The sequence below is a fragment of the Peromyscus leucopus genome, chromosome 5 (assembly GCF_004664715.2).
Source record: "Peromyscus leucopus breed LL Stock chromosome 5, UCI_PerLeu_2.1, whole genome shotgun sequence".
In the NCBI taxonomy this organism is placed as follows: Eukaryota; Metazoa; Chordata; class Mammalia; order Rodentia; family Cricetidae; genus Peromyscus; species Peromyscus leucopus.
The window spans coordinates 84,469,793-84,482,169 of NC_051067.1; the positions used below are offsets into that span (position 1 = coordinate 84,469,793).

Here is a 12,377-nt window from a genome sequence, read left to right on the forward strand (position 1 = left end):
ATGGTTAGCAAGTCCTCTCAGAAATTCCTTCAAAAATATCTCGACTCCAATCACATCTAACCACTACACTGCAGTGTAGAGTCTTCCTGAACCTGTTCTGCCCTTGTCTGGTACAGTGGATTTCTACACTGCTGCTCAAATGGTACTGCAAAGTGAGATATGATGCCATATGCTTGCAATCCCAAAAGTTGAGAAGCTGAAAGAGGAAGACCACAAGTTCAAGAACAGCTTAGGCTTTATAGTAGGGCTATGTCTCATATCAAATGAATAAAACAAGGTAACTGTGATGGTTTGAATAAAAATGCCCCCCATAGGCTCATAAGGAGTGGCACTATTGGGAAGTGTGGCCTTGATGGAGTAGGTGTGTCTTTGTTGGAGGAAGTGTTACTAGGGGGAAGGATTTGAGCTCAAGCCACCCCTAGTGGCTCACTGTCTCTTCCTGCTACCTGCAGATCAAGATGTAGAACTCTCAGATCCTTCTCCAGCACCGTGTCTGCCTGTATACCACCATACTTCTTGTCATGACAATAGTGGATGAAATCTCTGGACTGTAAGGCAGCCCCAATGAAATGCTTTCCTTTATAAGAGTTGCCATAGTCACGGTGTCACTTATGGCAGTAGAAATTCTAACTCAGACAATGCTATAAACATTTAAGGTTACTTTTTAAAGCCCACTGAACATCCATCTCTTGCTGAGTGAAAATCTAAATCTTTCAAATTCTACTAGACTTTCCTCACTTCCTCAGCCTGAAGCCCGTGTTTCCCTCACTGTCTCCTCTCCAAGCACTCCGGCTTTGTGCAGCAGGCTTCTGCAGCTGCTCTTCCCTCTGCCTGCAATACTGTCTCCAAACTTCCGGACATCTGGCTTTCTTCCTAATCAAGCCACCTCCTATTGGCTGGGTACATCAAACTACTAGCCAACTCTGTCCCCATCTCCCAATTTATCCTCTGTTTTCTGACTACAATCAAACACACCCCATATTTTATTTGACCTGTTGTACTCTCCCTGATCTCGGAATGGAAAACATAAAAAAAAAATAAATAAATAAAAAAATAAAAAAAAATGCACAGTGTATCATCTGTGCCACTGCTGTGCCCAGCTGGTAAATCATCTTTTGCCAAATGCTAAAACTTGGATGGGTGGCTGAGTCTCATTTCATCCTCACAGGGTTTTCAGGGAATTGCTGGGATTCCCAGGGAGAAAGCCAAGGACAGAGCTGTAGAGATTGCAAAGCTAATATTACCAAATGCCAACCACTGCTGCAAGGTGGGAGGGAGGAGCTGGAGCTAGAGTTTCCTGAGTACTAGGAGAAGGCTGGGGTTGTTGGGAGCACTGCACTGGGAGTCAGGACAGCCACACCTCTGGTCTTCCTATCTGTGTTACTACAACAGGTGACTTCCCCTCTCAGGGCACACAAGGAATGACGATAATATCATAATGGAGATTTTGTATTCATAACTAATTGGAGCTAAACACTGTTAAGACCCAACATTTGTAATTGAGGAGAAAAAGGGTCCTTACCTCTTTTGGGTTTCCAAGTAAGTCCAGTTTAAAAAGATTCTATAAAGATAAAGGCAGAAGATGTGTTAAAAGCCTTCCTTGTACAAAAGTTGATCATTTGAACTGTGCCTCCAAGATACCAGGGTACCCCCTCCCTGAGCTCTTCCCTGTCTGTGTTATCTGGGAATAAGCATAGAGCAGAACAGGGAGAGGGAAACACAGCAGAAGCAAAGGGAAAGGCCTTAGGACCCAGAGTCAGGATTGGTGGAGCCCTAGGGAGGGTGTCTGCAGCCAGTGTCTATGTTCCTCTTCATTCTGTCCCCCTACTTGTTCCTTCTGGTAACAATGCCTCAAAATTTCCTCAAGGAAAGAGTGGAATGATGTGACTGTCATGGCAGGGACTGGGTAACCTCATGGGGAGCTGGGTTAGATGTGGGTTGGACCAGACAGATGGGATGTTTCCCTGTCCCTCATTTCTCAATTCAAGGGTTTGGATATTGGTGTGTAACTTAGGGTGGCCATATCCCTGAATGTAGACAGTGGTTCAAGAATGGAAATATGAGGTATCTACCCAAAAAGTCCTGCAAATTCATTGGGGACATTTTGAGAAGAGATGACTAAGTAAATAGAATATAAGGTTAGAGAGCTATTATCTTTTACTTCCCTAAGAGACGTAATTATTTGGATAGAAGACAATAAAGAATGGAGAGCTGAGATAGAGACAGGCAGTTTCTCAATGATACCTTCATATCTGGATCCATCCATGTCTTGAATTCTCCATTCAGAACATCTCCGTTACCTGAAGATTCTGTTGCAACTACTCTTTTTTTTTTCTTTTTTTTTTTACTGGTCTAGAATTCTTGAAATGAGTGCTTTTATTTTGCATCAGAAGATCCTGTTGCACACAAGCTCGATGACACTCCTTCTAGCCCACCCTTTCCTTTGCTGTGTTCACTAAGATTGCTGTGGTTATAATAGTGAGGCAGACAAGCACAGGGGATAGCTTAATAACCTGTGACTTTGCTTGACTTGGGCTGTGGATACGTGTCTCTTCTAACTATGCACTGTCCCATGCAGTCTGTCGAGGACAAGACGACAGCTGAGCAGATGAAGACTAGAGTCAAGCATATGGAGTGATGGCCACTAGAGTATAGAATGGATACACTTACCATTTTTTGTGAGGTCTCCATGAGTTCTTCCTCTGTCTTCTGGCGCAGGCAATGAACCATAACAGCTGATGTGGTAGTTTTACATCCAGAAAGAGTAGCAACCAGCTGCCAGAGATCACAGGCAACAGCAGAGGTCAAGAGCAATGACTATACCCTCCACTAATATAAATGATGAATTCTATCTTGTATCCATTTCTCTCTCTATCTATTTCTCTATCTATCTATCTATCTATCTATCTATCTATCTATCTAATATTTATCAAATCACAAAGTTCTGGCTGGTCTTGAACTTGCTATATAGACTAAGCTTGTCTAAAATTGACAGTAATCCTTTTGCCTCTGCTTCTCAAAGTACTGGTATTATAGGCATGTGTCACTGTGCTCGGGTCCCACAACCAAATTCTAAAGACAACGTAAGTTTAAAAAAATGTACTTGTGGTAGTTTAAATGAAAATGGCCTCAGAGGCTGATAGGGAATAGCACTATTAGGAGGTATGGCCTTGTTGGAGTATGTGTGGGCTTATTGGAGGAAGCGTGTAACTGGGAGTTGGCTTTGAGGTCTCAGATGCTCAAGCCACACCCAGTGTGGCAGTCTCTTCCTGCTGTCTGTGGATCAAGATGTAGAATTCTTGGTTACCTCTCCAATACTGTGTCTGTCTGCATGCCACCCATACTTTCTACCATGACAATAATGAACTAAACCTCTAAGCTGTAAGCCAGGCCCAATCAAATGTTTATAAGAGTTGCAGTGGTCATGGTTTCTTTTCACAGCAATAGAAACCCTACAAAGACAGTACTCTAGCCCAGTAAGTTTGGATGCTGATCCTACAGAGTGTTGTCTCTGCTACTAACTGGAATAGTGAAATGAGTTGGATACACAAGCAGTATCCCTTCTTCACTTCCCAAGTAGTTGACTGTAGGTAAGCCATAGAATCTCTTTTTGCCTCAGTTTCTCCGCACATAGGTGAGGGTGATGATTATACCTATTTTTAAGGAGAGATGATTGATGTATATAATGTGGCTTTCCATACTAAAACATGTGCAGAATTGCAGGACATCTACCCAATATTACTTACACACAGGGACTTTGGAACCTGCATAGTGTGGTGTAGACGGAGGCATAGCAGTCCTGGCTACTCAGCTGTTCTCGCTTTAGGCATCCACTGAGCATCTAAGCTGAGCCCCATAGAAAGAACAACCCCTGAGGACCCCAGGAGAGCAAAGGACACAGATGCTGTCCAGAGTGCTACTTACCTCAGCGATGGGCTTGACATCTTTTGCAATCAGAGCAGCAGTGAGGGCACACCACTCTCGGAAATGGCCCTGTGGAAGAGGTTCTTGGCCAGAGGAGACAACACCTGGTAGGGGAGGGGATAGGAGGAGGGTAAATGCTTACAAGAGGGGTCAGTGGCTCACTTGCTCTTTAAGGTTTCTCTAGCTGCTCCTCTGCCCTGGAAATTCGTTGGAGGACTATGGTGCTGTGTACATGACAGACCATCATGTCTCCTGATCTGCTTCCCAGGCATCTCTTTGGTTTGACATTCCCTCCCAAGAGAACATCAATGGGATGGAAACAGAGGCCAGAGTAAGAGACAGAAGGAGAATTGTGTGGCAGATGCTCATGAGGACAACTGGAAACTGTCCACAAATTCTGTCCTATCATTTCTATTTGTCAGAATATATCCTAAGACTAAAGATCTGCTGCAGGCCGCAGGAATATATCATAAGAACTCAGCTGGTTATGGCAAAGTCACTACCTGGAGGAATCAGGGAATTCCTCCAGAGGAAGCCAAATCCCAAGGAGTTTTTGGTGTTAGTTGGCTTGTTATATATCAGCTGTCTTCTGTTATGAAAATCATGTGTGCCTTCATAGTTTTTCCAATTGACTTTCCCCTAAGAAGGACTAACAGTGTAGACTGATCACTCTCTGGACATACACATTCCAGGTATTTGGAGAACAGCCTCAAGAAAGGCTTTTTCTGAAATCAGATTATCTCCCTTGGCCACTTTCAAGGACTACAGGAAACACCACCCAGGTGGGCGCCCATTGTTAGTCCCAGGTGGACTAACAATGATAACAGCCCACATGCATGTCTCCTGACTTATGATAAATTCCACAAGGAGACGCCGTCTAGGAGCAGTGGATGTTAAGTAATAGCTTTACACAATTTAGCTTGGACCCTCCCTTTTATATACCGGGACTTCCAGGGCACAAGGGAGAGAAGAGAAAAGAGAATGGAAGAAGTAGATGGGTAAGAATTTGAGAGGAACAAACTGAGATGGGGAAGAACTAGATTGAAGGGCTAAAAGAGAGGACTAGAGGAACAAGATGGAAGATGAGGAAGAGCCAGATGGGGAAGAACAAGATGAGGAGGAACCAGATGAACGAGAAGGAGATGGGAGAGGAGCTGATAGGGGAAAGAACTAGATAGATGAGAACCTAGAAGGGACAGAACTAGATGAAGGAATTAAGATAGAATCTAGAGGGGACAGTAGATAAATATAGAGAAATTAGGCAAGAAAGGAGCTAGACATGAGAACAGAACTGAAGCTGAGTATAAAGGATGTTATGCCAGAGGAATTAAAGCAAGTGGACTATAGAACTCATGTGCTGAGATTCTAGTTCCTGAAAATAGTCCTCGCCGTTAGTAGTTCTCTCTCCTGAGCCCCTGGGATGTATAATATTAAGGCTGGTTCCTCTAATATTATACAAGAAAGATGATAAAAGATATAAAAATGTCAAAGTGCTTATTCTTTGTCATAGCAAAACTTGGAAACAACTCAAGATTCTAATGTTATGAAATTTAGTAATAAGAATTTGTTCTTACCATGAAATACTATGCAGTACTAAAATATAATACTAAAACATAATACTGTTTTATATACAGGAAAAATATTTATGCTGTATTACTATATATTAAAATTTGCTTTGGGTAAAAGAAGACCAAGTGTAACAGATATGTACTCAAGAGAAAGAGAAAAAAAGAGAGATTATGCATGGATGAAATGATATAGACAGTTAAATAAAATAAGATTAGAGAAATAAGAATAAAAATACTACAGTAATAATCCCTAGGTGGCAGGGAGATGGGCAACTTTCTTCTTTGAGTTAATCTGTATTTTCTTTTTTCCTTACTTAAGCATTTCCCTCTCTGAGTATGAAACCAATATATGTTTGAAAAATGCATTCATATTAACTTTTTACTCAGCTCCAAGGCAGTTGTTCACATGTTCTTCTGTGTATTCTCTAAACATCACTCTGGCTCAGTCTCACACACCAAGACACTGCACATCCCCCATCCGCATCTGTGACCCATGTCTCTGCTCCATCCCTCCCCATTCTACCTATTCCTCCACTCCCACACCTACTTCCCCAGGACATCCTGGTTCTTTACAGTTAGCTGCCCTCCCTCTGGGGTATGCAAAGCTGTCAGACCTCAAGGGGAGCTCCATTCTGTCTTTGGACCTTAACTCTTTTCCGTGAGTAGATCTGGCTTGAAGCCAAACCAGGACACCTGATTTAACTCATGCTGGAATTTACACTCCTGTTTGTACTTTTTACCCACTGCTACATTGCAGGAAAAAGTGTGTGTGTGTGTGTGTGTGTGTGTGTGTGTGTGTGTGTGTGTGTGTGTGTGTTTGTGAAGGAACTGGAAATTCTTGAATCTCCATATATGAAAATAAGCTTGAGTTTCTCAAGGCAAAAGGGTCTTTGGTCCTTAGATCTCTGTATCTGATGATGTGTTGTGAGTACAGTCTTGTAAGCAAAGATGTTCATGGCTGGATTGGATAGTGGATGGTTTTTAGGAGATGCAGACACATCAACCCAGGAACACTTACAAGAGCAGAGACACTGAAACCTCCTGCTGACTCTCCAAAGATGGTCACAGAACCCGGGTTGCCCCCAAAGTTGGCAATGTTGTCCTGCACCCAGCGTAGTGCAGCCACCTGGTCCAAATGACCCCAGTTCCCCCGACTGTGCTCATCTCCTGTGCTGGAAGAGAACGATTAGAGTTGAGGCAGAGATGTCATGGTAAAGCTTGCAAGGATCACAATACCTCAAATGGGCTGGGGGCCCTCAACAACCTCCCAGAATCTGACTGTACACTGCATCCCTGACACAGAACTCTATTGGAATCTCATTTTTATAGAATTGGTCTATGCAGGGCTCTATTCTCATTTTCCAGCAGCTGTGTGCCAAGGGGCCAGTACGCATCCAGCACCACTCTGAGCTAGAGCACAGCTGGGAAGAAGCCCCAAATCTCTGACTATATTCAGCTCACACTGCAGACCATGATCCGGTGGTTGAAAAGAGAATGATTCCAGACAATAGAAAATGAAAATCAGGCAGACACCATGGTAGATGTGGGCCTGTGCGGGTGATGCTTTAGGTCTTTTCACTGGGAAAGGCCTCTTTGAGACACTGGGTTTGGTGGAGACCCGAATAACATGAGGACACAGGTCTTGTGAATATCCAAAGAATGAAATTTCACTTAGAAGAAGCGGCAGGAGCAAAGATTCCAGGGTATGCGAACAATAGTGTAAACATAGCTGCTGTGAGCCTAGGAAAGTGCTTCTGTGTCATTATAAGTAACATGGAGACATTGCTCAGAGACATCGCAGGACTTCCTTTCTCATAGAACACTCGGAGTGAAACAGCCGTTGTATTAAAATGGCAGGTTTGTAATGACAAACTGTTCTAATGATTATCCCTGCTACAGCCTCCGAGCTTTGAGCAGAGTGATAGCAGAGGGTCGTAGTGGCTGCTCTGGCGTGGGAAAGGCTGTTCCCCAGTAGTTCATTGCTAGGATCCTGGTCTCTTTTATAGTATGGTATTTGTCTGTGAAAGAACACGTGATAGGTGAGGTCAAAAGTGACTATGTCCCTGAGTCCACAGCTCTAAGAGGGGTCTGTACAGAACTCATGGGACCAAGTTCAGCAGAAGTAACTTTGTTGTAAAAATAGCAACATCTAGGCTTGAGAAATGGTTCAGTGTATAACATCACTTCCTACTCTTCTGAAGTATCCAGGTTCGATTCCCAGCACCCACTGGCATCTCACAATCAACCATAACTCTAGTTCCAGGGGATCTGAAGCCCTCTTCTGGCCTCTACAGGCATCAGTTACTTGGTTCACAGACATATATGTAGGCAAAACACCCATATGCATAAGATAAAAATAAATACATCTTTAAACTTTTTTTTTAAATAGCAAGACCTCCCCTACCCCTAGCTTTCCACCTTGTCATGTGGTCTTTTCATGTACATTCTGTTCTTCTACAATGCTTTGCTCCTTCACAAGGGCCCTCAACAGTAGCCTAGTTGATGAAACTAGCCAATCTTCCACTTTCAGCCTCTCAAACCTTCTGTTAAATAAAACTGCTTTGTAATTAACTAGTTTCAGTTATTTTTATCTTATTAACAGAAAACAGACCAATATAATAGCTAATGTGGAGAGAAGAAAGTATAGTTTCTTACCTGAAGAATCCCCAAATGCCAAGGCGATACTGAATGGTCACCACCACCACATTTTCATGGGCAGAGAGGGCCAGTCCATCATAGGTGGATGCCCCGCCCACTACCAGTCCACCTCCATGGATCCACACCATGACCTAGACAAGAGCATAACCAACCTTGTGCAGTAAGGCAACTTTTGGTGTTGCAGGGGAGTCGGGGCACAGAGAGCAGACTTGGGAACACAGTAAAGATTGGTTTGGTCATCAGCCTCTAAGCTCTGGTCACTATGGTCACCACTCAAACAACACCAATGCCCATCAAAGCCGTAACATGTATCGATCTCTTTCAAACTCTCCCAGCTCCTGCCCAGGATGCAATGTAACTCGGTACTCCCTGTATTTCTCATTTCTTATTTGCTCCCAAGATTCTCAAACTGAGAACATCGTCATGAGAACAGCTCAAAGGTCAAAGGTTTTGACCTTTCTCACACCCAGTCTTATCACCCTTGGTTGGGGTGAACATGAAAGGGTCAGCTCTCATGCTCACCTCTGCTTCATCTCCTCTCAGGTAACTCCTCAGTGGTGAACTAGACTTTCCCACAGGTAAGTGATTTTTCTGGTGAGATACGTACTATCCTGATGGCACACCTTCCAAATGTGCCTCTTATGCACACCCAAATCCCCCTACCCTTCTGATCCCATCTCATACTTGCTTTCTCCAGAAAGTCTTTGGTCTTTTGTTAACATTATCGCTGAGCCAACTATGTTCCAGATACTCCAATAGACTTGAGCTTGAGAGGAGGTATAATTCATGTTTTTTTTTTTTAATTTAAAGAGTACATCAATAAGGGGAGAAATGAGAGTGTGAAAATACTATCCAGATAATCTTACTAGTGAAGATCAAAATTAGTACACAGATCCAGAATTGTTCTAAACAATAGAAATAACCTACCCATATGGTAGGGAAAGTAATCTCCTATGCGACAGATAATAAATGTAGCTCTTTGCTGAGATAGGACAGAAAACAAGAGGCAGAGGCAAATCTTCCATCTGGCCCCAGCCCCCAGGTGCTGAGCTGTTCAACCCTGCTCATGGCTGCAGTGTATCGAGTCTACTGTTAGGCCTGGACCCAGACAGTCCTGTAGGTCTTCACAGCGTGTCAGCATGGCTGTGTGCACTCAGGCAGAGCCATGACGCACCTTGCCAGCCATTGAGCTTTCGTATGACAATTCCCATGTGAGGAAACAGCCTGAAAGGCTAAGAAACGGTTCTCATCTCCCTAAAAGCAGACCCAGGATTAAAACACAGACCCTATGGTGCTAAAACCCATGCTCACAGCTCGAGGGTCTCCTAGGATGTCTCCTGTCATGGTGCCCTCAAGCTTGTCTCCTCCCTTGGGGATCCCTGCAACCTTTAGGAGAGACTGAATCAAAGCCATCTAACAGTGAAGGCTGAACCCAGGAATGGCGGATAACGATATACTCAAGAGAGTGTGATGTAACTGCAGACCCAATGGCAAGGTCCTTTGAAGCAGGGCTTAAGTGTCTCCTTTCTCTAACCCCAAGTCCAACGATCATGCATCCGGGTTTACTGAGTGCACTATAGAAGATGATGATGTGTGTGGCTAAGGTTTATCCTCATCTCCTTGTGACCGCTAAGCATAAGTACTACTTAATTTTAGCACACAAATCTGTAAGTCTCCCCCATGCCAGGGCTTCACACGAAAGGGCTCCTGGGAAATTTGTTGGGTGTTTGCCTTTTACAAGTTAGGGACCACCTTCTTCTTCAAAAGGCCCCCTCCCAACCCTGTGATCTGTACCATGTCTGGCACTGTGTTTCCATGTGAAATGACTCTCTTGATCATCAAAGGCAGCTAGATAAGGAAATGAGCTTTTGCAACATCCCAGCATGCTGCCTAAGGGCAGGGAAAGTGCTGAGGAGATCGTCTCAGCAGTCTCACACCTAAGTCCCTCACAGGACAGTGAACGTCTTCACCAGGCCAAGAAAGCTTTCACATTTGTCACGCATGGCCTGAGAATGAAGGTGACACATAACGTCCCTCCTGGACCCTGTCTAAAAGCACAGCACAGATATGATGACTAGAAGGCCTGAGTCCTGTGAGCACCCTCCATGTACCCTCCCTTCTCTACCACAGCCTCAGTTTCTCTAACTACACAGAGAGATTTAGGTTGCTAACCTTCCTCTGAGCGTCCTTTTCAGTTCCAACTTTTAAAGAACCATATCTTAGTCTTTCTGGGGATCAGAGTCTAACCTAGTAATGAAAACCAACCATTCCTTTCCTTTTATTTGTGTGGGAAAAAAACTTAGAAATTTAAGATGTACGTTCCAAATATACCATGATCACCACTGAAATTTCATGTCACTGGAAAAATCTGAGGTTACATTGTGAAAAAAAAGCTTTGGTTCTGGGAATCAGCCCTGATTGGTGAGTCACTGCTACCAGCTGCCTTCATTCCTTTCTGGTTGCCCAGAAGAGCTGGAGCTGGAACTCAGGTATCTGGTCCAGCGGTCCCCATACTCACAGGCAGTCGGCTGTTCTTTGTCAAGTCAGCAGGGGTGTAAATATTCAGGTAGAGACAGTCTTCAGAAAACTGGAGAGGGATGTTCTCCTTTCTGTTGGTGAAAAGCTCTGAGAGCACCTGACCTCCAACTGCATCCTGGGAGCACCTGGGAGGGAGAGAGAATAGCTGAGGTTCTACTAGATTGAAATTTGAAATATTACCCAGGACCAGACTTTATACGTTGAGTTTTGAGCACATAACTGAAGTTATTCTCATGAGACTGGAGTCATTGTCAGGGATAAGAGAGTCTTTAGGTTCCTGGTGGGACTTATGAGATGCTAGATTCTTCCAAGACTACAGAGGGAGGACTTGGCATCTCTCCCTTTCCTCGAGACTTTGAGGTACTGTGGACCATGAAGAGAGACACTCATATGCTGACTGACCTAGACAGTGGAGTTCCCTGCACCCTGCTAGGTTTGCCCGGTGGGTTGTGAGATGACAGCCCTTCTGTAGGTTAATATTCCTTCATCCTTGGAAGTCATCCATCAACCAGGAAAAAAACCTACAATGACAGACAGACTGTCACAGGCCAGATGTGCATCTTTGGGGGACACAACAGGAAGACATCCTTCTGGTCCTGCCTCCATCACTGACATATTAGGTAATCTTGGCCGAGTTCCTTGCTTGCTCTGGCTTTAGTCTGCCACAGCCAGGCGAGGTGAGTGATGTCTCTAAAGGCCTCACCATCTGGCCTGCTAAAGGTTCTTTCCTCTTTCTATCCCACTAATAATCACTGTGAGCTGCCCTGATGAAGAGTTCCACAAGTCCAGTGTAGAGTGGAATTGGTAGCAATAATTGAGTTCTTTTTAGTTCCAGGCACTGATAAACATCTCCTTGAGCAGGAAGTCATTTAAGACTCACATCAGCCCCAAGTGTCCTTTATCCTGTTTCACAGATGGAGCCTGGCTTCCAGTATATCAAAATGAAACTGGAGGTGGTCAGATGCCATGTTTCCACAGCTGTCCCATGTCAGAAATGGAACAGGAAAGGCAACTTTCAAGTCTTTGGCCTAAGTAATTTTCCTACCCAATGGGAGAAAGGATCACAATTCACAGAAACTGAATATTCAATGGGGGATGAAGAGTTCAACTTAATTAGTGTTTAGAACTTTCAAATAAAGACCAACATTGCATTTTTTTATTCTTACAATGTCATGTTGCTTAACCAATATATACATTTTCTTTAGGAGGGAAAAACCTGGGTAAAGTTCCACTGAATGGAGGTTTTCATGTTTCCATAGAAGTGTGTGCAGTTTAGATATTTGTAGAGACAAACTTGATCAAATTCACACTCTTTGACTCAGAAAGGTCACTTCTTGAACTTATCCCCAATTCTCATGATTGTGTGAAATGACTTGGTTACAGCAAATCCATCACCATGTTGTTATATTGTCAAAGACATTGAAAGAACTTAACCCAAACAAAGGATTGGATGCATAAAGTCTAGTTTCATATCTAGTTTAACGTAACTGCTAAACATTGGCTGCTACATTTATAGTGTAGAATAATGTTGATGTTGTAAGTGTGCAAGGAGTCATCCAAATTTTTCTGTACTCATGATCCCTATATAAAGCAAGACAAACTCAAACAAAAGACTGGAAATACAACCTCCAATGCCAGCAGTAACTCTGTGTAGCTGAACTGTACATGATTTTTACCTTCATTTACATT

At 43.6% G+C, this 12,377-nt stretch overlaps 1 protein-coding gene across 1 annotated transcript in view; it reads right to left on the reverse strand.

Moving 5' to 3' along the window:
- LOC114694523 (carboxylesterase 1D-like) overlaps positions 1-12,377 on the reverse strand; it is a 32,722-nt gene that overhangs the window by 16,592 nt on the left and 3,753 nt on the right. The window contains 7 exon segments of the mRNA XM_028871493.2: positions 1,523-1,561; positions 2,671-2,775; positions 3,925-3,971; positions 3,974-4,028; positions 6,511-6,664; positions 8,148-8,281; positions 10,669-10,813. Of these exon segments, the coding sequence (XP_028727326.1) occupies positions 1,523-1,561; positions 2,671-2,775; positions 3,925-3,971; positions 3,974-4,028; positions 6,511-6,664; positions 8,148-8,281; positions 10,669-10,813 (679 nt within the window).